Source organism: Chinchilla lanigera, unplaced genomic scaffold (assembly GCF_000276665.1).
Source record: "Chinchilla lanigera isolate Chin_1 unplaced genomic scaffold, ChiLan1.0 scaffold00105, whole genome shotgun sequence".
Classification (NCBI taxonomy): Eukaryota; Metazoa; Chordata; class Mammalia; order Rodentia; family Chinchillidae; genus Chinchilla; species Chinchilla lanigera.
The window spans coordinates 4,938,397-4,964,192 of NW_004955506.1; the positions used below are offsets into that span (position 1 = coordinate 4,938,397).

The following is a 25,796-nucleotide window of genomic DNA, read 5'->3' on the forward strand; positions in this document are numbered from 1 at the left end:
AAATGTTCACACCATTCTCTTCTCGCCCAAAGCACCTCCTTCAGGAAGGACCTGATCCTGTCTCCACACCATGCAAAATGAGCGACACGAACCCTACTGACCTCGTTTGGGGGCCCAGACCCAATGACTCAGCCCCTTGTGCTGTGGCTTAGTGGAGGAAGAAGTGTGGTTTGTTTTGGTTTTTGGTTTTTTTTTCTGGTACCAGGAATCGAACTCACGACCTTGCGCTTGCCAGGCAGGCGCTGTGCCACTGAGCTAAATCCCCAGCCTGAAGTGTGTTTATTTTCCAGGAAATATATTTATTTTACACACGAGGGTAAATTTTTAAAAGCTTCAAGCCAGTCATGGTAGCATTCACCCATAATCCCAGCTATTTGGGAGGGTGAGGCAGAAAAATTATAAATTTAAGGCAAGTCTGGGCAACTTAGTGAGTCTGGGCAACTCTGTCTCAAAATAAAAAGGGCTGGAGATGTAGCTTAGTGATAGAGCACCCTGGACAACCCCAGTCCTGGGGCGGCAGGGGAAATTGCAGGTCATTTAAAGAAGAAAGTGTGGCCCATAATCAGAACAATTGCTACTTCTACTGAGTAGACCCACAGATGGAATTATCAGACAAGGTCTTTACATCGAGTAAAATTAAGGTGTTAAGAGATCTATCTAGTTGGGTAAAATTAAGGTGTTAAGAGATCTACCTAGTTGGGTGTGGTGGCTCACGCCTGTAATCCCAGCACTCAGGAGGTTGAGGCAGGAGGATTGCCATGAGTTTAAGGCCAGCCCGAACTACAGAGTGAGACCTTGTCTCAAAACAAAAACAACAACACAAACAAAAGATCTAGTGAAGGGAAAGGTAAGAAAAGGTAGGGAATGAGACAGCATGTGTGGAGTTAGGAATTTCAAAAGATGAATGGAAACTATAAAGATAACCAAATAGAGGAGCTAGGGTAGCTGGGTGATGTGCTTCCCGAGCACGCACAGGGCCCTGCATCCAGTCCCTACCTCTGCGAAAGATACAAACTACTTCCTGTGCTTCTGCTGTCCCAAGCCCTGCCAGCCCCCTCCAGCCAAGGGCATCCTCAGGGCAGGAAGTCCTAGGCACTCCCAGCTAGGTGGGCAGCCGGAGGAGTGAGGCAGAGCAGGAAGCACCCGTCATGGGTGCCCTTTAGGGACTTCTGCTTTGTCCTGGGCCAGGGCTCTTAATCAGGGAGGTGGAGGAGGCCCCGGCAGCTCTCTACGTGCCAGGACTGGCTGATGAGCCAGACGCCAATGCCCCGGTACCCCAGGAAGCGAGGCAGAGGAGCGCAGGAAAGAGGGAAGAGGAGGAGGCGGCAGCTCCCTGGCAGCGAGGACTCTCCAAAGTAATTAGTTTTTAAATCAGGCAGACGGTTCAAGAGCCACTCACTCCAGGCAGCTTTAATTATTTATGCTCCCCGTTTCTGCTGATTATTTATAACCATCCTCTGCGAACGGGGAGGAGGATGTTTTCTCCACCGTGCTCTCAGCGTCATGAGGCTCAGCGGAATCCACAGGGTGCCGGGCCCTGGATGAGGCCGCTTTGGGCTGACCAGGCCGCAGCTGGGGAGATTCTGCACCGACGTTCCCCCGGGTCCGCCCGGCCCGGCGGAACCGGACAGTGCTGCGGGGCACAGCAGAGGGGCTGGAAGGCGTCTCAGAGCGCGCAGCCAGGTTCACCCTGCAGGACTGCAAGGACGGGCACTGTGACGATGGAGCTGGAGCCGGGGCAGCCCGGAGAAGCCCAGCCGTGTTCCCTCCTGCCCCGCTCCCCATGTCCGGTGATACCTAAGTGACCATCATCCCTATTTGCTGAGGCTGGGACACATGGAACTGCAGCCTGGTTCACATCCTCACAACTTTGCTGTCGCCTTGGCCCAGGAGTGACCCTCGGCTGTACCCTAGGGCCCTTGGCATCTGCTCTCAGCCCCTTCCCCTCTCCCGGGTACCCCCATCCTCACCTCTAAGGGCTTCCTCTGTGTGTGATCCGACGGTGACCTTGATGTGGACCCAAGGTCAAGAGACGCCAAGCCGCACAGCTGCATCTGTGTGGGGTGAGTGACCCAAATGAGCATGTTCAGAGCGGCGCCCCCAGAGCGATTGTGTCTGGGCCCTTGGCATTCCAGGCCCTTCGTGAGTCTAACACTCAAGGTGAGTGTGCAGAGCTAAGCCGGAGGAGGCTTTGACCGCGTGCAGGCAGGAAGCAGGGACCAGAGGCCCGATGGAAGAAAGGCAGGCAAGGGAAGGAGCTACGGCGAAGCAGCCCAAGCCGCTGCAGTCCTGTGCTCTACAGCGCTCCCTGCCGGGCCTCTGAGACATTCGGGGTGCTCCCTGCTCCTGGCTTTGCCCAGTGAGGAATACCCAGCAGCCCCTCATTCGCCCTGGAATGGGAACAGGCAGGGTGCAGCCGGTCACCAAAGGGATCCTCGATGGGCTCCCACTTGCAGCTGGCTGATGTAAGCAAAATTTATAAATCGTCATTGTAGTAAAGAAGATTATGCTTTGTTTAGCTGCTAAAAAAAAAAAAAATTGCATGGAATAATTTCTACCAGTATATCAATGTGGGTTACCAAATCATGTGCATAACCTGAGCTTAACATGGGGAAAGCAAATATAAGAAATGTTTGCAAGCGCATTAGAAAAATTTAAACCTCACACGTGAGCAGGTTGACTGGCACCGCTGGATCTGTTTGCTGTTCCTGCTTTTATTTTCCAATCGCTACGCAACAGGCAGGCACTGTTTGTACTATCAGGGAAACACCAGGGCATTTTTTCTTTTAAGGCCACAGCCCTTAAAGGGAGTAGGAGCATGGGGGTGGGAGGGGAGCATCTAGGAGCTCTGCAGCCCAGCCCAGTCTGTCTGGCATCAAGGGCTCTGACTTCTGGCACACACTATAACCCCAGCACTCTGGGAGGCTGAGGCAGGAGGGTCACAAGTTACTGCCAGCCTCAGCAACTTAGTGAGACCTTGTCTCAAAAATAAAACATTGAAAGGGCCCAGGGCCAGGGGTACAGCTCAGTGTTATGGTACCAAGTTCAATTCCCAGTACAGAAGAAGAAAAAAACCATGGCTGACTGCAGCCTTTCTGGGACTTTCTGAGGTTTGGGCTCCTCACAAATGCTGTATGTAATCTGGGACTGCCTGGTGGGATGGCGTGGAGCCAGCATCCCCCACAGGCCTCGGTCTGCTCCTTGGGGCCCCTCCCGGCTGTGCTGTGGGGCAGTATGAACATCTGGAAAGTGTTTCTGCTCCAGCACAGGAAACGTGCCTCAGCCCTGCACGGATCTCCACAGCCTCACCAGGGGGGCCTCTCCCCGCTTCCCTCCACAGGGGGAGCATCGAGGAGGGGGCCCAGCTCTCCTGTGAAGCCGGTTCCCCACCTGGACACCCACTTGGGTGGCCTCACCTGGGGTCCCAGCTGCAGCAGAAAGGGGTGGCTACCTGCACCTGGGTGTCCTCCAGGCGCAGGACACCTTGGAGCCCCACACTTTCCTACAGCCCCGGATTCTACCCTCCCCTCCTGGCATGCTGCACGCTGCCACCTCCTCCCCTCCCAGGCTTCCCAGCGGTGGCCCTCTGAGCAGCGCCCAGCACTCCAGACCCCACGTGCCCCCAACACCAGAGCCAGCAGGATTCAAAGCATTGCTCAGAGACTGTCACCTCCCAGCTCCGAGCTGGACACCGGTCCCATGCTGGCATGAGGCTACATCTTCATGGCGTCATTTTCCCAGCACCGCGCACATTGCACACCTTACGTGTAGTCAGAAAGTAATGTTTAAAAATAGGAAGAGATCTCTGAAAATCCAGAGGCCCCTGTGCACTGCAGGACCCCTCCTGGCTCCTTCCAGGGGGCCAGGAGCAGCAGGGTGCAGCCTCCCACCCCTGTGGGTCTCTCTGCAAGCTCCAGGGATCTAAGGGCCTCAAGAGGCAGGCAGGCACTGAACAGCTCAGAGGCTGCCTGTCAGGTCATTTCCTGGATTCCAACTCTGTGGCCCAGTGGAGGTGAGAAGGAAGCCAAGCTGTCCGGACCAACAGTCCTGGCGGGACACCCTGCTTTCCATGCGGGTCTCTGGGCCAGCACAGCACAGAGCAGGTTGCCCTGTCCAGATCTTCCTGCTCTTCCATGTCCTGCAGGTCCTGTCTCGGGGACAGCCTGGCCCCGACCAGATGGCTATGTAAGGAACCTCTTGGGCTGAATGAGTATGAGGCTCAAGCGGCAGGAGAAAGCCAGGTGTAATGACACATACCTGTAATCCCAGCACTTTGGGAGGCTGAGGCAGGAGGATTATTAATTTATGTCCCATCTGGGCAATTTACTGACTTAATGAGACCCTGTATCATTTTTTAAAGGGGGCAGGGAGCCTGGGATATAGGTCAATGCAAAAACCCTGGTTCAATCCCTAGTACTGCAGATACAGACAAACAAACAGCTACTTCCTCAACCCTTTTTTAATTTTCAGACAAGGTCTCACTAAGTTGCCCAAGCAGGGCTGAAACTTGGGATCCTCCTGCCTCAGCCTCTCACTGTAGCCAGTTTTGTCATATTTGTCTTAAACCCAGGAGGCCAAGTTCAGGTTCCAGCCTGGCCTGACCTCCCCTACCCCTGCCTCTCTTCTCTCCGCACCTCTGGGGCCATTCCTGAGGCGAGAAGGAAACCCACATTCCAGGGGCAGGACAACACTCTCCCCTGGAGCCTCAGAGTTTGCATTTGAAACATTTATTTCAGGAAATACATTTCAACACTTTGTTATTTATACAAAAAGAGACGAATTTCTCAGGAGGCACATAGCAAAAGGCCATTGTGGAATGGAGCCTCGTGAAACGAGTTTTCAAAATCTGGTTACAGAGAAGGAAAGCGAAGCCATCCCTGCGGACGCTGCTGTAACCCCCCATCCCCCAGCGCCACCAGGGCCGGGGAGGACACCCCCGAGTCCTGGGCCCTGCCGCTGGACATCTCCTTCCTTCAGAGTCTTGGTTTTGGCAAAAACTTGGCAAGTCGGCAGTTGGCAAGTAAACTGTTGTCAGGCAGAGGGGTTTGGTGAGGGTCTGCACCCCACGGGGGTGGGGGGAAGATGGTGATGCAATCACTTGCTCACATGCACACTCACCACAGCTGCCCACCGTCCCTCCCGCTGCACCTCTCAGCTGCATGAGGCCAGCTCGGGGTCTGCAGCCAGACACCCCAAGGCACGTATGCCTGTGTGCGGCCTCGCCACACCCCTCCTGCCACCCAGAATGGGGAGGCAGGTGGGGACCGAGGTGCTGCGCATGCGGGCTGGTCCCCCCAGCCTCCTCCTGGGGACAGAGGTCGAGCCCTGCCCTTCCGCCCACATGTGTCCGCCCACATGTGTCCGTGCGTCTCCAACCCTCTCATCTCTCCCTCTCCGGGGGCTTTACAAGGGGTTCTGCGGTGCAGGGGCCAGCCACTCAGGAGGACAGTGGGGTCTCCTGGCCTCCCGCCAGGCCCAGGCCAGGAGCAGGGAGTCGGGCTGGGGCGGCTGGGCTGTGACAGGACCAGAGCATCGCAGCCGAACCAAAGTTGAGACAGACTGACCGACAGACAGACATCCAAGGCACAGGGCGGGCGGGGCTCCCTCCCCCGCTTCATCTGCTTGGACCTTCCCCAGTTCAGGGGTGGGGTGGGGCGGGGCGCGCTTCTGTCCTCACCAGACTTTGCTGCATCAGAAGCATCCAAAGCGCCCCCCCCCCCAGGGGTGCGAGGGTGCAAGGCGGGCTGGAGGGATAAATCACACCTTCCCCTCTCCCGTTTGTCCCCATTTCTGGCCCAAGGGGACAACCAGGAGTCCTCTGCCTCCTGTGGACGGCTGAATGAAGGCACTTTCTGCTCCAGAGTGGGCTCCGGGCGGGTGGCCACGGGCCTCGCGTGTCTAAGCAACTGGCAATGTGTGCTGTGGACCCCTCTCGGGTCCCGGGGTGCAGCGGTGGGGCGGGGGCTCTGAGTCACGGCCCACACCACCGGGGGGCAGGAGGGGCTCCGTCCTCCTACTCCAGGAGCTGTGGCCTCGGGGATCGAGGGCTGAGAGGGGACCGCTGAACCCAGGAGACCTGGTCCCTGACAAGGCTCTGGAGCTAAGACCTCCTTGGAGGGTGGCAGACAGGGCAGGTCTGTGGGCCCCTTGGGGGAGCCCGGCTGGGGGCGGGGTCAGACTCCGAGGGGCCCTGGGTCCTCCTGCTGGGCGCATCCAGCCTTTCTGGCCCTCAGGAAGGTCAGAGGGTCCCAGGCTGAGTCCCCCCCAAGGGCAGCCAGGAGGCCGATCAACTGATCAACACTCAGGAGGCCGCGGCTTCTCTTGTCACCTGGCAGCGCGGAAAGGGTGAGAAGGAGGACGACCAACGGAGAAAACGATATAAAATAAGACGGGGTGGGCGGGGGGCGGGGAAGTCTTGGGGGCAGGGTCCAGGGCGGGGGCGGCGTCTACATCTCCTGGGTTTCGGGCTCCTTCTCCTTGACGCCGTTGGCCATGGTGCTGTTGCCCTCGTTCAGCCGCTTCACGCGGTACGCCTCGAAGTGGATGCTGCTGGTGATGTCCTTGATGTTCTGCATGTGAGTCCTGCGGGGACAGCAGGTCAGCCTGCCCACCGCGCCTCACACCCGACCGCCACTCCCCGCGGGCTTCCCCGCCACCGCCACTGTGGCGACCACGCCTGGCCCAGGTCCGGAGGCCCATCTCCCTGGCAACCCTCCGTGGACACACGTCCCAGTGCGTCCCTGGCTCTATCCACACGACAGCTAGTCTGGAGCCTGCTCAGCAACAGAGGGCTGGGTGCTGGGAGCAGGGACTCAACAAGGGGAGGCCCAGAGGCCCCCGGCAGCGGGCAGGACTGTAATGTCCTTGCTCCAAAAAGAAGCCCCAGGCCAGTGGCCGGGGTGCCAGCCAGCAGACGCAGTGGGTGACTGCTAACCCTGGGGCGGCAGACCGCAGCAGGCAGGTGGGCTGCAGCAGGGGGCTGGGTCCACCCTACCCACCCTGGGCTCACTACTGTGGTTCTGTGTGGTGGTGCTGGCCATGGAGCCAGGGCCTCGAGCGTGCTGGGTAAGCGCTCCACCACTGGGTCACACCCCAGCCCCTAGCCTTTCTCTCCCTCTGCAGCTAGGAGGGCCAATCTGGAAAGGCGGCTGGAAGGGTGGGGTGCCCCAAGATGGTGACACCACTTCTGCCCACCCCTTGACCCCCCACATGGCCCTGCCCACCTCTGGAGGGGGACCTGGGACCCCAGCAAGCGGCCCTCACCTCTTCACCTGCCCCACCCCAGACTGCCTCTGAGACCCCTCACCTGGCCCCTTCTCTAGGGGGCTTTTCCCGCTGGGCCACAGAGACCATCGAGAAGCCTCAGCCAAGACAAGGACAGGGGCCAGAGGCTGCTGGGGACAGAGCTGGGGACCCGCCAGCCTCCACCGGAGCCCACCTGTGAGATCTCACGGGCTGCAGCCGTCAGTGCAATCTGGGCTCAGGTCACAGGGGACCAGGACACAGCCCTTCCTGTCCCCATGACCTCACAGGGGTTCAGAAGGATGCTCACACCTTGCTTCACTCATTTCCCAGAGCACGTCTTAGCAAATGGGGCTCTGGAGGCAAGCTCAGCTGGGTGGGCAGAGTGCCGGCTGCCCGCCGCCTTCTACCCGTCTGCCCACCCCTCACCGCAGCACCGCCAGGCTCACCTGATGAGGAGGTCCCGAAGGTAGGCGAACTCACAGTGTGTGGTGTTCTCGACTGCGGAGAGGGGACAGACAGCTTCAGTGTCACACAGGAACCCCCCCCCACCCAGTAACGTTCCAAGAGTGGCCCCATCGGCAGGTGGTGCCTGGTGCACGGGTGAGTCCTGGCTACCTGGGAGGCTCCCAGTACCAGGGACCCTGCGGTGGAAGGACAAACTCAGCTCCTGCTCTCTGGAAGGTTGTGGGCCAACGCGGAGATGGCCCAGCAAGCAGACCAAGACTCCGGTGAGAGTCACAGTAAGGAGGGGTGGGCCTGCTCCTCTGGGGTGACCAGGGAGGCTTCCGGGATGTCGCAGGGCAAACCTGAAGATAGGCAGGGGCTGGGAGGCCAGGGATGACGAAGGAGTTGGGGCAGATTTTAAGATGACCTGGGTCCTCTGGCTTTAGCCCTGCCCACACGTGCCCAGGGCACAGGCAGGGCACGTGCACACACCCCACACACAGAGACCACGTACATGGGTGGCCCTTGAGATCAAATCTAAGAACCAGCGGGCCTGGGGATTTAGCTCAGCGGCAAAAGCGCCTGCCTGGCATGTGCAAGGTCGTGAGTTCAGTTCCCGGTACCGGAGGAAAAAAAAAAAAAAAATCTAAGAACCAGCAAAACCGAGGGTCACCTGCATATGAGACCACACAGGCAGAAGCCGCTGGGGACAGCGGGCAGGGCCTCAGCTGGCCGCACTGAGTGGCCTCGGTGGTGGGCGTTGTGACCTACACGTGAGCACACTGCCGGGTGCTGCGACTGTGACACCACGGAACAGGGGCGGGCCGTGCATCAGAGGCAGGGCCAGGCAGAGCAGGCACCAGGCGCTGCACATCCCCTCAGCCCCTCCCCGCACCCGCAGGCACCGACAAGGACTCCTCTCTTGCAGTCACAAAAGTGGAGCTTGGTGTTTCATACCAGTGAGGTCAGTGCGGTTTCTGAAATTCAGACCCAGCTCCGCAGTCCGCTCTGCCCGCTTCCCACGCAAAGCGCTTTACCCAAGCAGGGGTGAGGCAGGGCTGTGCTGTGAAAAGCTCACGTCCCCACCCGGGCAGGGCTGGTCCCACGACAGCTTCTGCCACGGACACTGATGCCCTCTGATCCTACTCTTGAGAGGCAGCGAGAGCCAGCAGAGGGCAGCACGCTCGAGTCAGAATGTGATGCAATCTCTGCTTCTGGGGTTAGGTATGTTATTCTGGTCTCTCCAACCTTTATCTCTCCATCTGTAAAATGGGTAACAATGTCACCCACCTCCCAGGGACATACAAGGGGATCAAATGGGGTGAATCGTGGCACCCTGCCTTCCTCCTGCAGCACTCAGGCAGCTCCTAGAGGTGGGGGACAGAGGAGATCAGGTGCACACCAAGGGGGAACAAGGATGAGGCAAAACTACCTAGTGTCTGCGAGAGGCAGGGTGAGCAAGTGGCTGGCTCCTTGGTGAGTTATCAACTCACAAGAGCCTCATCGTGTTCTGGGGAAGTCTCCAGGATCCGCAGGATGCAGATCTGCCACTTTGTAACAGGCCTTCCCAGCTGTGAGCCCCAATTTGGCCTTTTATTTCCTGACAATTTCTATATAGAGCACCTGCGATGACAGGATTTGGCCACCAGAGAGCAGTAGAGACATGCCAAAGTCGGCAGCCCCAGGGACCTTAACCCAATCACGCCTTTCATGAAAATGTTCTGAAAGGCTCCGGGATACTTCTGTAACCTGTCCCTTTCAGACAGCTTCCTTGCAGTGGGGGCACCACGGACAAGCGCCACAGACAAGCACCACAACCCGGAAAGCACCCAGATGACGGCTCGTTTTAGAAAAATGCCTGGCGCAGCCATCTGCCACCACCAACGGGTGAGGATGGCGGGTGCGGCTTCCTCAGTGTTGAACCCCTGGGGTGCAGAGCGGGGCTGGGCCTGTGGACCCAGAGCTGCCCTCCTTCCTGGGGCCTTCACTGCACTCCTGCCCTCCGCGGGCTGAACAACACCATCCATGTAGGGTGCTGCATCGCCACTGTGATCAGCTTCTGGGCTCAATTGCTCTCCCTATAGTCCTGGGGACAGTCTGTCAATTCACTGAAATCTTGGCCACAGTACCATTTTATGGAGGTGGAAACTGAGGCCTTGGGGAACTGGGGATTTCCCACACTTGCACAGCTGATGGGGATTTCCCACACTTGCACAGTTCACTCTATTCCTTCTCTACAGGGGTCACTCAGACGTGCCATTCTCGAGGGACAAAGTGGCTTATCCAGTCCACTCTGTGCTTCTTCCTCGTGCTTGCTAAAGAGGAGGGAAGGAGCAGCAAGGAAAGGAAAGCCCAGGCTCATCCACCTGAACAGATGCTGACCTGCACCCCAGAAGATATGTCCAAGTCCCAACCCTTGGAGCCCGTGACGGGGACCTTATTTGGCAAAGTATCTGAAGAGTGCACTTGTGTGGCTCTACATCCAGTGACAGGTGTCCTCACGTGCAACAGACCAAGCTTGGACTGTGGGCCGAATGCTCCAGGCTACAGACCAACGTACTTCCCTGTCCCCGGCCCCGGGAGCCAGCACAGCGAGTACCTTCAATGGTGCCCCACTTGGTCTTCCTGCCAAGGATCCGCTTGCCGTTGACCTGGTACTCATGGTCGCTGCCCACCACAGCAAAGGGGATCATCTCCTGGAAAGGGAGCAGGTAGGGCCGGTCACATGTGCTCAGAAAGGCTGGTACCTCCCCTGAGCCAGGGCCCCCAACTGGAAGCTGGGTATGGCCATGGACTCCCAACCCTCCAGGCCCAGAGAAGGCCCTGTGGCTCAAGGTCAGCCCACTGTTTTGCCCAGGACAGAGCAGGAGCACCCTTCCCTTTATGCCCACTGCAGGCATGGGAGGCCCTGCGAACAGCCTCAGGAGGACACACTCACCCGGAACTTCTCGTTCACCTGCCGGTCCTCTGCGTCCTCATCAAACTCCTTCTGGGGGTACACATCGATGCCGTTGGACAGCAGATCTGCAGTGATCTGGGGAGATGCAGGTGAGGTTAGCCGCCCTGGGCCCAGGGTCAAGGGCAGGCTCTGGGGAGCTGTGACCCCAATAATCTGCAATTCTGGCACCCCCAAGTAGAGGAGGGGCAGCAGCAGACCTGCCTGCCTTGGGAGGATGAGGCTCCGCAAGGGGGAATCTACTGTCTATCCATCTCTCCTGGTCAACTTCTCTCACATGTTATGAAAATAACCCAGGCTTGTGAAGTCTTCTCCTCTTGAAACCGCCCATCTTAGCCTCCCAAGCCCAGTGTGGGCCCCTCCTTAGTCCAGGGTGTACTTGTCTGCATTAAACCAGCCCCACCCCGACAGCAGCACAAGCCAGGCGAGTTAACTGAGAATATCCCAGGGAACAGTCGTCACATCCGCCCCAGGAGACCCAAACCCACAAACAACCCCGGGCTACACATCCCCTTCCCTCCAGCACACGTCCCTGCGCAGTGGGCCATTCTTCCCTAAGCATGCTGGGAAATTCTCCCACACCGCCTGGTCTGGAGGCCCCTGGGACTGGTGGGGTTCGACTAGGGTGCAGCTCTGTTAGGAAGAGGTGGCCTAGGGCTCAGCACCTGCAGGGCACCCTGTCTACCCAGCTGGCAGTGGCCTAGATTGTGGCAGAGAACTAGTAGCCACTTGTGACCAGCAGACTGTCCCTCCAGGCTTTCTCTTCTATCTTTCTCTTCCGTCTCATACAAACAAGGCATGTTTTGTTTGATGGGCCCACATCAACCTTGCTCCCAGAACAGGGCACCGGTCGTTTCTGAATCTGCGTCTTTTTCAAGCCCCGCTCACACTTTGCAGGAGGACGAGTCTGTCGCGTGGAGCTGCAGTTGAGACATGGGCCACCCCAGGAAGGCCAGAGCAAGCACCCAGGCCAGGACTCCCTGGGGGCAGCCATGAGCATGGAGAGTGCAAGTGGCTCTGTGTGTGCAAGTGGTGCCCCGGACTGGGCGGCCTCTCCCAGGCCTACAGCTTGTCCAAGCAGCCCCTGAGGGCCAGGAGGCCAGCAGAGGCTGAGTGTCGTACCCGCTGTTTGAAGTAGACCCTCTCCTCCAGTGTCAGCGTGTCGGCCTTGGCAATGACAGGGACGATGTTGACCACCTTGCTCAGGCGCTTCATGAACTCGATATCCAGGGGCCTAAGGCTGAAACGGACAGAAGGAAGTGAGACTGAGCTCTGCGTTAATGGGATGGGGGGGTCCCCACCTCCAGGGCTGGAGATGAGGCTCTCAGTGCCAGCTTGGGGTAAAGGCAGGGGCATAGCAGGGCCAGCCAAGTGGTAAGTGGAGGATGGCAGGAGGAGCAGGGTCAGCTCTAAGCTCATCCAGGAGGTTCCAGACCGGCCCAGGGCACGGGTCCAGAGAGGGGCTGCTCGGCAAGCAGCGTCCTTCCGTGAAGGGGCACGAGAGGCAGCTGTGGGCTTCCTGCAGGACCCCAGTCGGAGGCTTGCTGCCCTCCACTGCGACTTGTACTTGCAGGGCTGGGATTTCCTCAGAGCCCTGGGCTCTCAACTCCAACGTGTAACCCATTTAATGGCTCCTGACCGTGGCCCGACTCTCCCCCACCCTGTGCCCAGCACCAGGGTGGACAGCAGCAGCACTAACAGGCAGCCCTGGGGCAGCAGGGCCCAGGGCACCCGCACCAAGCTGGGGAGTGGCTGCACGTACGAGTGGCCGGTGGCGGGGATGAAGTAGAGGCAGCAGTGGACACGTGTGTCGGGGATGCGCTTCTTGCGGTTGATGTTCACCTCCTCCTGCAGGTACTTCTCGTACTGGTCATTGATGAACTTCATGATGGGCTGCCAGCTGTGTGGAAGCCAGGTCAGTGCCGGGCGGGGAGTGTCCCTGGTGTGGATGGGGGTAGCTCCCCAGCCTGACACTCTGCCTGCCACTCAACCTTGCAATCATATTGGGGGATGTTTGGCTTTGGGCAGATAGCACCACCTCATCTTAGAGCTCCTGGCCCAGCCTCCCACACTGACCTTTGACCCCAGGGGGTAGTGAAGAGTGAGCCAGATTCCCAGGGCGACCCCACCTCAGTCCACAATTTTCAGGAAAAGCTCCTCAATACTAGGGGATGGGGCCCGGGCAGCCTGGGTGCCCCATGAGTGCCCCTCTGCCCTGTGGAGCCCCCTTCTAGCCCCTCACCAGTTCTCGTTGTTGATGTGGTCCCCGAACCCTGGCGTGTCGATCACTGTCAGCTTCATCCGGACACCCTTCTCCTCGATATCTACGGGAACCACACAGTCCCAAGTCAGAGGGTGACCAGGACCCCAGAGGTGGCACCAGGAAGACAGCAGCCTCCGGTAAGAAAGCCCAGCAGACCCTCTTCCCAAGGTCCCCTGCCCACAAATTCTGGTGATAACTAGGCTGTCTGTCCCCAAGGTCTCCCAGGGACCACGGCTTACAGGCCAGTCTTACCCAGGATCATCATCCTGGGGGGCTCTCAGCAAGTCCCCCCCAGGGAGCCTGGGGCACCCTTAACCCTATGCTCTGAAAGGATGGGGGCCTCCACCCCAGCCCCTGCCTCAACACACGGCGCTCACCGTGGGTGATGGACTTGATCTCAATGGTCTTGGGGATGCGCTCTTCTGGGGTGGGCTGCACTGACTTCCGGCTGATTTTGGACTTGAAGAGGGTGTTGATTAAGGTGGACTTCCCCAAGCCACTCTGCCCTGGGGAGACACAGGAGGGAGGTTGGCCGGCTCTTGGGAGGGGACAGGTCACAGACACACGATAGAGGGCAGAAGTCCAGTGACACCAGGCTCTGGAGCCCAGCCCACTCAGCCAGGGTCCCTTCCCCAGCAGTGACGGTCCAGACCCCAGGAAGGAGGTCTCCTGGCAGCTCTGATTCGGGGCGCCTCAGGGTGCCTCAGTTTGTGTATCTGTACAATGGGATGAACTGCACCTGCGTCTCCTGTGCTGGGGCTGCTGTGAGCATCAGGTGGCTCACATGTCACAAGTTGCCCCATCACCAAGACAAGGATGAGACTCAGTGTACACACTCACAACACGACCCACGATCCACACACACATTCGACTCCAGACGGCTCTGCCGCTTTACAGCCGCACGGAACCCTTCGGGCTGTGCCAGCAGCCATGCATCCCCTGACTTCTGACCCTGATGGCCCCTTGGGCTCCCAGGAGGGCAGAAGCTGGCACTGTCAACATCCCTGGCCTAAGTACGGCAGCCCCAGCACCTTGGGCTCCCAGGAGGGCAGAAGCTGGCACTGTCAACATCCCTGGCCTAAGTACGGCAGCCCCAGCACCTTGGGCTCCCAGGAGGGCAGAAGCTGGCACTGTCAACATCCCTGGCCTAAGTATGGCAGCCCCAGCACGGGCAGTACTCGTCACTTCCCCTCTGCCCACCTGGTTTGTGTCCTGGCTGGTGCGGTCACTGCCCCAGCCCCTGGGTGCCTTACATCCAGGAGATGTCCACTGGAAATTTTATCCTCACGGCTTTATTACTACATCAACAACACTGCCGCTGTTCCTACTTCCTGAGGGCCCACAGCGCATCAGGGACTATGCCCCCCGCCCCGTCCCCGGTGCTCTGGACCTGCCTGGCCCCCTGGGGTTGGGATTATGCCCCTTTCTAGGCCAGGAGACTGAGGCCCAAGGAGGGGAAGGCACACACGCCTACCTGGGAGAACGCGGGGCTTCTCCCCCTGGGTCTGTGGGCCCCACACAGCCACCTCCCTCCCCGCCGTCTCGTGGACAGAGCACTGCTGCAGCCGGGCCTGGAGCAGACACTGGGTCCCGTGGGCAGCACCCACCCTGCCAAGTGCTTCCGGTTTTATTTACACGACCTTGTTCTTCCTGAGGCACCCCAGGAGCGAGCCCACGAGTGACAGCTGGGCATTGCTGTTCTCAGGGCTGGAGGGGAGAGGGGCCCAGCACAGCAGGTGGCCCCCGGGGCGCCCTCCTGGAACTCAAGGCTGGACCACAGTGGTGAAGGCAGTGAAGCCACCGCCTCCCCAGCCACAGCTCTGAGGGAGGCCCGCGTCACAGACAGGACCAGAGGAGCTCAGGACCTTCCCGTGGGTGTCTCGAGGGCAGGAGGCAGGGCCACCCTGATTGCTGCCTGGTGCCTCCCCAGATTCTCTCTCTCCAGCCTCCAGCCTAGGCCGAGGCCCTGGGTCCTCAGGTGTAGCCTGAGGATTGAACAGTGGGAGTCCCACTAGGGGACCTCGGGCCCCTGCCCTGGAGCACGATGGGGCCAGGAAGGCCGCTTGGAGCTAAGAGAAGACACCAGGAGCCCAGAGGAGGCGAGAGGGAAGTACTCAGGCTGGGGGGGTCCTCAGACACCGTGGTGGGTGTCCCCACCAGACTGGCCTGTGTCTAGGGCTTGAGCCTCCGGGGCATTTGCCCAGACCCCAGGACCCTGTGGTAGGCAGGGGGCCCCACCCTGCTCTGAGAGTCTGAAATCCGAGGCTTTCCTCCCTTCACAGGGTCACTGTGAGGACCGCATGGGGCCGGAGGGTAGCATCCCTCGACAGGATGCTACCTGCTAAAAGTCAGCCCTGCCACGCAGCCTGCCTGGGCACCCTAGTCAGTGACCTCCCCCTGGTGACATCCAGTTCTTCAGTGTGACAGTGAGGATCTTAACACAAGGAAGTGCACTGGGAGACTTACACACATGTCACTTGCAGTTCATCCTTCAGGCCCAGGCTGTCACCCACAGTACCGAAGGGAAAACTGAGCCCAGGAGCTTTCATCACTGGCCCTTGTGGCTGGGCGGAGACTGGCGCACTGCATGGGTCTGGCTTGGGGCGGGTGTGGGGGACTCACCAACCACCATGATGTTGAACTCAAAGCCCTGCTTCATGGCCTTCCTGCGCATCTGCTCCAGGATGGAGTCGATTCCCACGTAGCCAAAGTCTGCGGGGGCCTTCTCATTCCGCGACGCGGGCGCCGGCTTGAGCATGGCGTCTCTGGGGGTGTCAGCCATGTCACCCACACAGCCAGGAGCTGCCTCGGTGGCTGGGGAGGAAGAGCATAGGTGTCAGGCTTAAGACAGGCTCCAACCCTCAGGTCCACTCTCAGATAGGGGAACTGAGGCACGGGTTAGCCGTTTGCCACAAGACCCCTGCAGAAGGCCCCTGATGGAAGCCACTCACTATGGCAATATCCGACAGGCCACTGTCCTAAAGCTATACTCTGCCCAGCTCCAAGACGTAACCCAGCTCTCAGGGAGCTGTCCCTGTCCCCAGGGTGAGCACTGTCTCATCTCCCCTGGGCCTCTGAGTCCCCACTCCCAGCCCCCAGGCTCAGAGAAGCTGCAGTGGCTGCTATGTTCAAGAGCCTTGAGGTCCCTCATGACCCAGCAGAAGGGACAGACTCTGCCTGCTGAGACAAGCCTGTCCTCCTAGAAGTGTCCACTTCCAGGCACAGCCCTGGGACAGGGCGAGCCCCAAAATGGCCCATGTGACTCTCCAGGTGACATCCAGCCCTAGTGTCCCTCCTACAGGCAAAGCCCACGGGAGTCTGCAGGCCCACAGTCAGGCAACAAGACTTAACTCGAAATAGCACGAGCTTCCACCCCGCTGCAGCAGGTTCCACACCCCTAGCTCCGAGGTCAGGTAGAGAACAGGCAGCCACAGGGTGCCCACCAGGGGCTGGGTGCGGCGCACGCTCCACAGCCCTGTCTGCACCACCTGGAACAGCCACGGGTGTGGAGGCGCCCAAATGCCCTACCACAGAGGCGGTCACATCTTCCACCTCCACTGCCTGAGCTGCCCTGGCTGCTCGTTCCCGCCCTCCTCGGGGTCACCTGTTCTCACCTGCCTCCGAGCTCAAAGGAAGACACTGCTCTGAGCCTGAGACAGCCTTCTCACCCCTTGGGCCAATCCCACCAGCCCCTGGGGAGGGAGGTGGTGCTGCTTCCCAGGGGCACTAGGATTCATCTTCCTCCCCTAGGACAATAAGCACAGCTGGACAGATCCCTAAGGTGGTGAGCACAACCCCACCACCAGGGCAGTGAGCTGCCTTCCAAGTGTGCCAGCCCTGAGCTCTTCACACCCTCACCCGGCCTGCAGAGCAGCGGGAGGGCGGGCTTAGGGCGCAGCGCTTCCTGGGGAAATGCCGGACTCCACGGCTTGACCCACTGGGCTAAGCCCCCACATCCCAAGTGCCTCTGGCATTTCTGTCGCTCTTTGTTCTACTTATTGGAGTGGCCAGCAGAAGTGGAGGCTGGCGGGCCAGCAGCTCCTCTGAGCCCTCCCCAAGCCACGTAGAGGGACAGATGGAGGAGCAGAGAGCTCAAAGTCAGCTCCGGGGTGTGGGTGGGGGCTCTTCATCACAAAGGGCTCTTGATCAGCTGTTCCCCTCCCTCTTGGCCTCCCCAGGGCACCATAATCTCTTACTTCAGGGAGCCAACAGCATGCACATAAGAGTGCCAGGGATTGCCAAGAGGCACACGGATCTCCATCCCCACAGAGCACCAGTAACCAAAGGCAGCCCACCCGGCCCCAGTCTGAGCTGGTCCCGCAAGACTTCAGAACAGAGCTTCTGTCCTACTCAGCAACATCCTCCGAGCTTCCAGCACTTCAAATAAACAAAGACCCTGTGCTGCATCTGCCCCAGAACCTGTGGCTTGGGCGCTTCCTGGAGACAGACAACGTGGGGCCTGCCTCTCGGGCTACGGTTCGCTCTCAGCCATGTGACTGAAAATTGCTTCCATCTGTCTGTGTTGAGAAGCCGTTTTTCTCGGGCCGGGGCCAGCACCCCCATCCCCCCTCACCCGTCTCCCCCTTCCCTGGTGGAGAGGGCTGCCCCCTGAACTCTCTCTCACCGCCACCGCTGCCCCGGAGAGGAAGGGTCCTCCAGGCTCCAGCTGGGGCCCGCCACAGGCACCAACGCTCCACGCAGAAACTAAAACCAAACCAAACTTCCTGCCTACTGGGGGCCCCTGCTTGAGAAATAATATTAAAAACACAGAGGAGGGGCTGGGGATGTAGCTCAGCGGCACAGCACCCGCCTGGCAAGCCAAAGGTCCTGAGTTCAATTCCTGGTGCCCAAAACAAAACAAAATATAGAGGAGCCTCTTCCTTCTGGATCACGTGGGGAAGTTTCTGGCGCCATCAGCCCCTCCAGGGGGAGGTGTCATTGCAGGAGCCTTGCTCTCTCCTCCTCTCTGGCCAGGTGGTGAGCTCTGGGGCCCACCTTCAGGAGCTTACCCACAGACATGTGTGAACTGAACCCCTACCCTCTATGGGAAGCCACCAGAGGCCTTCCCAGGTCCCCAGGTGCTGGAGCCAGTTGGGAGGGATGTAGAGCCTGCCTCCTCCCTCACCTGGGCTCGTAGACATGGCCTGGGCTATGGGCCACATGTGTCCTTTAAAATGGTGGCAAAATGGACCATCCTGACCATCTCTGTGCACAGTTGTGTGAATACTCATGGTTGTGCAACCTGCCTCCAGAACACCTCGCTTGAAATAATGCAACTCCACCCCCATTAACCAACACCTCAGTTCCCTCCCAGCCTGGGGAATCCCCTCCCCCAACTGTCTACCTCTCTGAATTGGACGACTCCAGGGATGGAGTGTAAAATGAATCACAGAGCAATTGCCGTGGGGAGCTGGCACGTCATGTCCTCAAGGCTCATCCTTGCTGTGGTAACTGTGTTGAAACTCCCTTTGTAAGGCTGAACAACGTGCCTGGAATGTGCGCGCTGTATCATATCATCCGTTCGTCTGTCACGGACATGGGCTGCTCCCACCTACAGGAACCACTACAAGTATGGTCCGCCAATGGCCCCAGGACCTGCATTTGAGTCTTTGGCACATACCCGGAAGTGAGCGGCTGGCACACGCAGCAGCTGTCATTTTATTGCTGAGGAACTGCCATACCTGTGTTTATAGTTCCAAGTGAGCAACTGGATTTTTAATTCATTTTTATTGTTTAAATATTACATGTGCCAAATCCTAGTTCAACGTACTTTTCACAGGTGGAGAAACTGGGTCCACAGAGTGGTTTTTACCCGCTTCCCTTGAAACTCCATTGAAAGGAGCCTGGCCAGCAAGGAACCTTCTCTGACATTGTCAGTGCTGAAATTTCTCAGCTGCTTCTGTGATACCTGACTCGTGTTTGTGTTCCCCACTAAGCGTAGCTCTGTGCCTGGGAACAGCTACATGTTTCTGACCCCACAGTGAACTCTTTGGAGCCCAAGGCTGTGGCCTACTCAAGGATACCCCAAGTCCTAGACCAGTGAGGAGTACAAAGTATCTCTGTAAAAGCCACAGACACGGGAAACAACAATATGTGGCCAGTCCATGCAGTGGAACCTCACTGAACTATAAAAAGGCACGAAGCACTGACTCATGCTGTAAGACAGGCAAACTTTGAAAAGGAGAACCTTATGCCAAGTGAAAGAAGCCAGGCACAGAAGGCCACGGTGTGTGTGAGTCCAAGGATACAAAGAGCACAGAACTGACAAATCCAGGGACGGAAAGCAAATCAGTGTTTGCCAGTGGCTGGGGGGGAGGGGAGATTAATGAGTGCGGAGTCTCCCTTTAGGGTGACGAGAATGTTCTGGAGTTAGAGCCAGGAGATTGTTCCATAACACTGAATAAATGCCACCCAGCCCTACCCTAAATGTGTGAAGTGAGGCAGGAAGGCAGGCAGGCCGGCACATATTTCTAGCAGAACTGGACAGAGAAGAACCCAGCTGGGCCCTGGATCCCAAAAGCCACTGGGAGAACACAGAATAGCTACGGCCAGATGCCCACCACCAGGCCTGGGGTCCCATAGGCACTGCCAGGCTGTATCTCCCAGTGAAAGTGTTTCTAGGGGTGGCGACCAGCTAGAGGCCCCGTGGTAGACTGACAGTGCCTCTGGGGGTTCTCACTGGAACCCAGGTCCAATCACCCTAGCACCTGCTGTGCTGCCTTTCCTCCCTCCCCTGCTCAACTCTGGGTCCAACCTGGAAGAAGAGGGGCTGTGGCCAAAAAGTCCCAGGCCAGTGCCATCTGCAGGCTTCCGAACAGTGTCAAATTCTCCCCCAGCTGCAGAGTCTACCAGGCGCGACAGAATCAGATCACGACCGCTGTCCGTGGCTTGCTGGGACAGGGCAGTAGGCCACATGCCTGAGCAACAAACCCCCAGAGAACAGGCAGCTACTGGGGCGCCCAAGGGAAGAGGGGTCAGAATAGCTGCCCGGAAACCCCCACCCCCACCCCTCCCTGCTGGTCACACTACTCTGTATCCCAGGAGCATCCCCAAAGCATCTGCACAATCTCTCCTCATCCACACAATCCTCATAAGCAACAGCCTCACTGGCCAAATGCAAAGGGAGCTCTACTCCCAGCTCCAGGGGCAGCCATGTGGTGCCCGTGTGTCTGTTGGGCCTGCACCCCCAGGACAAAGTTCCCTGGGCAAAGTCAAAGTCATTTCCTTACCTCACCCTGACACAATCCATGCCCATTTCTTAAAACCCAAGACAGTAACACTATCACCCATACATGTCCTGCTTAATCCCAGCCCATGCGGCCAAGCAAAAAGCAAGGCCACCCTGTCCATGGCCACCCGCAAGGCCACCCCACAGTCCCGCAGTCACCACAGATGCAGAGAGGCCCACAGTTGCAGGCCCAGGGGACATTACTTCAGGCTGCAGCTCTATAGCCATCAACAGGAGCTCCAAGAGCACCAATTAAAAGGTATGTGTGGGTCCTCTTACCAGGTTTCCCACTGGCCGATTCCTGGAGCTCAGCTCCATTCCACCAGGTTGCATGCACATGGCAAGTCCCAGCAAAAGTCTGCTGAATGAACAAACCAATGAAGGGTGGTGCAGATGGCTGTGGCCAGAGCACCCTGGCTCCCTCCATGCCAGGGGCTGGTCTAAAAGGCCAGCACAGTCTCATGGGGCTCCTGGGTATGTTATCATCCCATTTCACAAAGAGGGAACAGAGTCTCACTGTATTTTTCTTACTTATCAGTGTCACTGAACTAGTAAGTGGCAGAGCCAGGAATGGAACCCAGGAATGTGACCCCACAGGGCTGATCCTTCAGCAGCAGTACCACATACCTCCTGAAGCCAAGGCCCAAAAGCTGCCTCTGGCAGGTACAGAAATCTCACCCTAAGACCTCAGTCCCAGCCCTTCCCTGAGCTGCTGACCCCAGGCTATGAGAGAGAGAGCCCCCAGAGCCTGAGAGTTATTAGGGCTCTTCCTAGGCTTCTTGGGGCAACTGGCATCATGATGTCCGTAGTCATTGAGAAACGCTGGCTAGTCTCTGTCACCAGCACTCTGGCCTAGCACGGGCTCCCTGATTCCAAGGCCCTTCATAATCACCTGCAGCTCTCTGATGCAACCACCACCAAAAGGAGGAGGCCGAGCAGCCCTGGGACACCTGCCAGGTCTCCCCGATGGACCCTACGTACCCCAATGTACATCCTTGATGAAAACTCCCCCTCCAGGAGGCTGCCCAGGTGGAGCTGACAAAACCCGCAAAGACAGCAAAGATGTCCTCCTGCTTGTGGCATGACGAGTGGGAAGAGGGAAGGAAACAGGAGGAAAGTGACCAGGAAAGTGATACACACAGAGAGGCAGGTAGGCCTTGGGGAAGGAACTGCCGGGAACAGATGCTGAAGAAACAGCTACCAACAGTAAAGGCAGAAAGTGATCCTGGGGTTCCTGTAGATCAGGACCACAACAGTGACTCATCAGACCAATCTTTATTGAGTAATAAAACGGTAACTTTACAGGCTTGGTCTGGTGAGGGAAAAGCGGTGGCACACAGGGACACGAAGTCCACTTATTCCCATGTGTATCTGCCGAGACGTCAGGAGAGCTCTGCCGAGGCCCCTCCCATGCAGGAACTCAGTCTGTGTCAGTGGCCCTGGGCTTTTGTCCTAGAAGCAGATGAAGGGTAAGGATTTTCCCAGGAAAGCAGACGCACAGAGATATATTTGGATAATCCGTGGGACCAAAGGAGCTGAGATTTATGGATCCCAATTTTAAAAAAATGCCTTGGTGTCTTGAGAATTTGGGATTTAAGCGGGTCTTCTCTGAATTATCTTCAGGAAACTGTTATCAACACACACGCAAGATGTTCTGGGTTCCATCGCTGGAGAAGGGGTTGAAGAGCCAAGTAAGGGGGTCCAACAGGCCAAGGGATGGAGACAAAGGGTTGAGGCTGCAGCCAGGGGCAGACGAGAAGCACAGGGCCTGTGGGGTTCCGCGGGGCTGAAGACAGGAATGCCACCGTGGGAGGCGGGATTGAAAAAGGGGTCTTTTCTTCCCCTCCACTGCTTTTCAGCGTGCTGTGTCCCGCTAACCTACCCAAGCCACTGACCTCCAAATGTCACGAGGAACTTCCTGTTCTCTTCTAAGGATGGAAACATGGAATATGAATGTGCGAACTTTGCAGATTTGTGTGGGCAGGGGATGGGGGGACCGTATTTTCAAAGTGCACCCGGCTCATCTAATTTGATAAGTAATTCCAAATCGCATTACACTTCACACTTTGTTCGGGGCAGGAAGTGTCTCCTCGGAGTCTGGTAAAGAATGGGGGATGCCAGAAATCTGAGCCTCTGCCTTCCCAGCCTTAAACTCTGCTTAGAAATCCAACACAATGCCTCCGCCTCTGCTTCTCCAGAGAAGGGATTTGCAATCATGGAGAGCTGCATTTTTCTCCCAGTTGGAGCTCTTTCCCATTTCCAGGAGGGGGCTTAAACAAAACTGCTCGGATATGGTTTCCGTGGGAGCTGTCTCCCGTGCCTCGAGTGAAGGCGTAGAAAGGCTAAGATGTCCCCTGAACACTTTCCCTCCACAGGACCTGGGGAAGGCGGAACTGTGAGGCTCAGCCCCATTCATTCAGGGGCCCAGGGTGCCCCAAACGTAGGGGTGAGGCTCCCACTCTCACTACCAGCCAGCACCGCCCCCACTCCTCTCCCAGCCAAGCCTCTCCTCTGTTGTCTCACGGAATCTCAAGGAGCCCTGCGTCTCTGCCAGCACGGTTTCAATTGGCCGCAGTTGGCAAAGTCCGACCTGGACCGGGTCCAAGGCAGGCCCGCCCCTCCTGCAGAGGCCCTCTTCTGTTCCTCATCTGCAGCCCGGCCCCTCCAGCCAAGGCCTATTGAGACATCAATCTTTGGTCGGAGCAGGCTCCAACCTGCAAGCCCTCCTGCTTCACTTCCTCAAAAGCTGCGCAGAATTTCACTGCGCTCTGCTCCGCCCCATCAGGTCACAGAGGAGCCCTCCGGCTTCCTGTGTCAGGGGGACTGACTTTGTGTTTCAGCAGCCCTCTGGCCAGCCTGGGATCCTGCCTCTGCAGGATCCGGAATGTGCTCCACCCTCCTCCCACCCCAATAAACCTCCAGCAGCAGCGGCAGCAGCAGCAGCAGCAGTCACCCCAAAGCAAACCGAAGACCCAGTCCCCACTGCCAACTGAAGTGGCCACAGGACCACAGATTCCGTTAGTTCTTGGCAAGTGTCGTTAGTTCTTGGCAAGTGTCGGCAGAGTCACAAAGGAGAACAAAAAGTCACCCCACACACACACACACACACACACACAGATGGGTTTTAAAGCGGCCATCTGTCACAGGGTAGAATTTCCTCTTATCAGGGATGTCCCCTGAGGGGAGGAGAACAGGGCCTGGGCCTCCCTCTCCCCTGGCCTCTCCTATCAACAGGCTGTCAGCAGATGCTCACCAGAGCCCAGAGGAAGGGTCCCCCAACTTATGAAGTCATCTGAAATAACAAGTAGACAAGGATCTGTAGGGCGCGGCGGGTGTCCCCGGGCCGGATCCCAGTGGAAAGGACTCCCCCTAAAGATACCCAGCAATTCCCTTCTGTACTCATCAGATCAGGCTGCCCAAGGCTTCCAGATGCCCCAGAGACTTCAGAAAGAAGCAGGGGCAGCCAGGGGGCACTTGCTGGGCTCTGAGTGGGAGCCTGACTAAGGACCCCCTAAGGAAGGAGAAGGCCACCTCCCCCAAACATCTGTCTGAACCAGAGGCTCAACCTGTGCAGCTCCAGCTCGGAGCTCAAGAAGCCAGTGGCTGGAGTAGGTTTCTCTCAATCTCAGGAGAGCAAGGGTTGGACAGGTCTGGACGCAATGGCCCTCAGAGTCACTAGCAGCCTGGGGACCTGCAGGGATCCTGTCTCAACTTGGTAGCAGCTCAGAATCCTGACAGACCCTCATCCCATGGCACCCCATTCCCGTCCTCTCCAAGGGGAGCCTAGCAACCTAGTGGGATAAGCCAAAAAAAGGCCTCGTGAAAGCTTACAATGCATTTTCCAAGTGCACAGCCCAGCGCTGCTTCCAGTCGTCTCTGAAGTTGAGGACGGGGTAAAATGGATAGATGGACGAGTGAATGAATGGGCAGGCGAACAGATGGGCAGCTGGGGTGCATGGGGAGATAGATGGGTATGTAGATGGGTGAGTGGGTGGAGAAAAGGATGGGTGGGTGGGTAGATAAATGACCGCGTGGCCCATTCAAAAAAGTTAAGGAACACACACATGCCCTTTTATCTTGGGCTCCCTGAGGTAAAAAGAAGTATGTGTGGACAGCTCCCTGGACACCCCTGAGGACAGGTTCTTTCCCTGGGGCACATGGAGGCATGGTGTGAGCCCTGCCTCCTGCACTATGGCATGAAGTTCAGATGCACCTCTGAGTTGGCAATCTGACTGGACAAAGCTGCCAGTTCTCTGAAGGGCAAAGACCGCAGGGGTCACTGTACCCCTCAAGCCACGGGGAACGAGCCCTTGGCCATCCAGCCTTTCCTCCCCACAGTCTCCACTTGACTCCTACTGTCTCTGACTGTTCCTCCCTAGCCTCCCTGCCAGCTCCACCCCCACCCCCACCCCCACCACAGCCATGCTGGCCCCTTGTGGGACACCTTCCTGCCGACCACACCCTCCCCTGGGCATTCCATGCCACCTTCTCTGCCTAGATTCACACACCAGGGCCAGCCTGCACCACTGGGAGTCCATCACAGCTTAGCAGGAACACTGCAAGGCCCTACCGTGCCAGTTCCTGGAGCAGCTGCTGCCCTGGCCCAGTCTGGATGTTTGAGAAGCAGTGCAGACTGGACACCCCCTGCTGACCTCTGAACCCCTGTCCCATGGGTCCTCCTACCCCACGCACCTCCAGCCTCCAGCAATTACAGCTAGAAACCAGGCGCCACCCTCTCTCCCTCTCCATCCCCTCAAATGCATTCCTCCACCCTAGTTCCAGCAGCTCCAGCCCCATGTCTCTCCTCCTGCTCCTCTTCACAGCCACCTACACTGTCTACCACCAGCACTAACTGTCCCCACCCCAATCCTGAACCCAGAAGGCTGTCTGACACTTACACCAATCTGATCCTTTCTCCACCTGAAACCATGACTGCTGTCCACTGCTCCTGGGCCAGCACAGAATGCTGTTCACCACTGACATACTGTGTGACCTAGAGTAAGTAACTGAATCTCTGGGCTTCCATGTTCTTACCCATATGGGATACCCACATGGACAAGTATACCAAAAGGGAGAACAGTATTTGTCTCATAATTATATGATGAGGATCAGGGGCTGGGGATGTAGCTCCATGGTGGAGTTCTTGCCTAGCATGCACAAGGGCCTAGGTTCAATCCCCAACACCAAAGTAATAATAAAAATAAAATAATAGTGAGGCTCCCCAGAGTCCTGCTGCTCTGAACATTCTCTCCCCTGCCTTCCTGGGAGCTCCCCCTGGTCTTCCTGCTGAGTGTGTGACTGCGGGTTATGCCTCCGCCAAAAGCAGCTAGCCATCCGCTGTACAGTCACCCATGTATGAATCACCCGCTAGGATGCCGCGAGTGAATGAATGAATGGATGGACAGAGGAATGGATGGGTGAAGGGACAGTCAGCTTACTGCCCTCTTCTGCAGTCTTCTCTTCCTGAGGCATGGAGGTGGGGGGGCGACACCCCTGTCCAGCCTGCCCGGATGCTGCCTGCTCCCTTGCTGGCTCTCGGGGCCGGGGTGCTGGGCTGTGTCCTTTCCCACGGGTTGTATGCGCAGCAGCAGCAAAGGAGATGATGATTTCTGGCTCCCAGCAGTCTGCTGGTGCAGTCAACACAAGGCGGAAGGATAGAA

The 25,796-nt window shown here is 57.9% G+C and overlaps 1 protein-coding gene across 1 annotated transcript in view; it reads right to left on the reverse strand.

Moving 5' to 3' along the window:
- Positions 1 to 4,711: 4,711 nt before the first annotated feature.
- The window catches only part of Sept9 (septin 9), a gene marked incomplete in the record, with an annotated part of 89,981 nt that continues 68,896 nt past the window's right edge, over positions 4,712 to 25,796 (reverse strand). Inside the window, 9 exon segments of the mRNA XM_005407395.2 lie at positions 4,712 to 6,582; positions 7,692 to 7,743; positions 10,289 to 10,385; positions 10,628 to 10,723; positions 11,768 to 11,885; positions 12,408 to 12,545; positions 12,888 to 12,969; positions 13,286 to 13,414; positions 15,531 to 15,722. Of these exon segments, the coding sequence (XP_005407452.1) occupies positions 6,447 to 6,582; positions 7,692 to 7,743; positions 10,289 to 10,385; positions 10,628 to 10,723; positions 11,768 to 11,885; positions 12,408 to 12,545; positions 12,888 to 12,969; positions 13,286 to 13,414; positions 15,531 to 15,722 (1,040 nt within the window).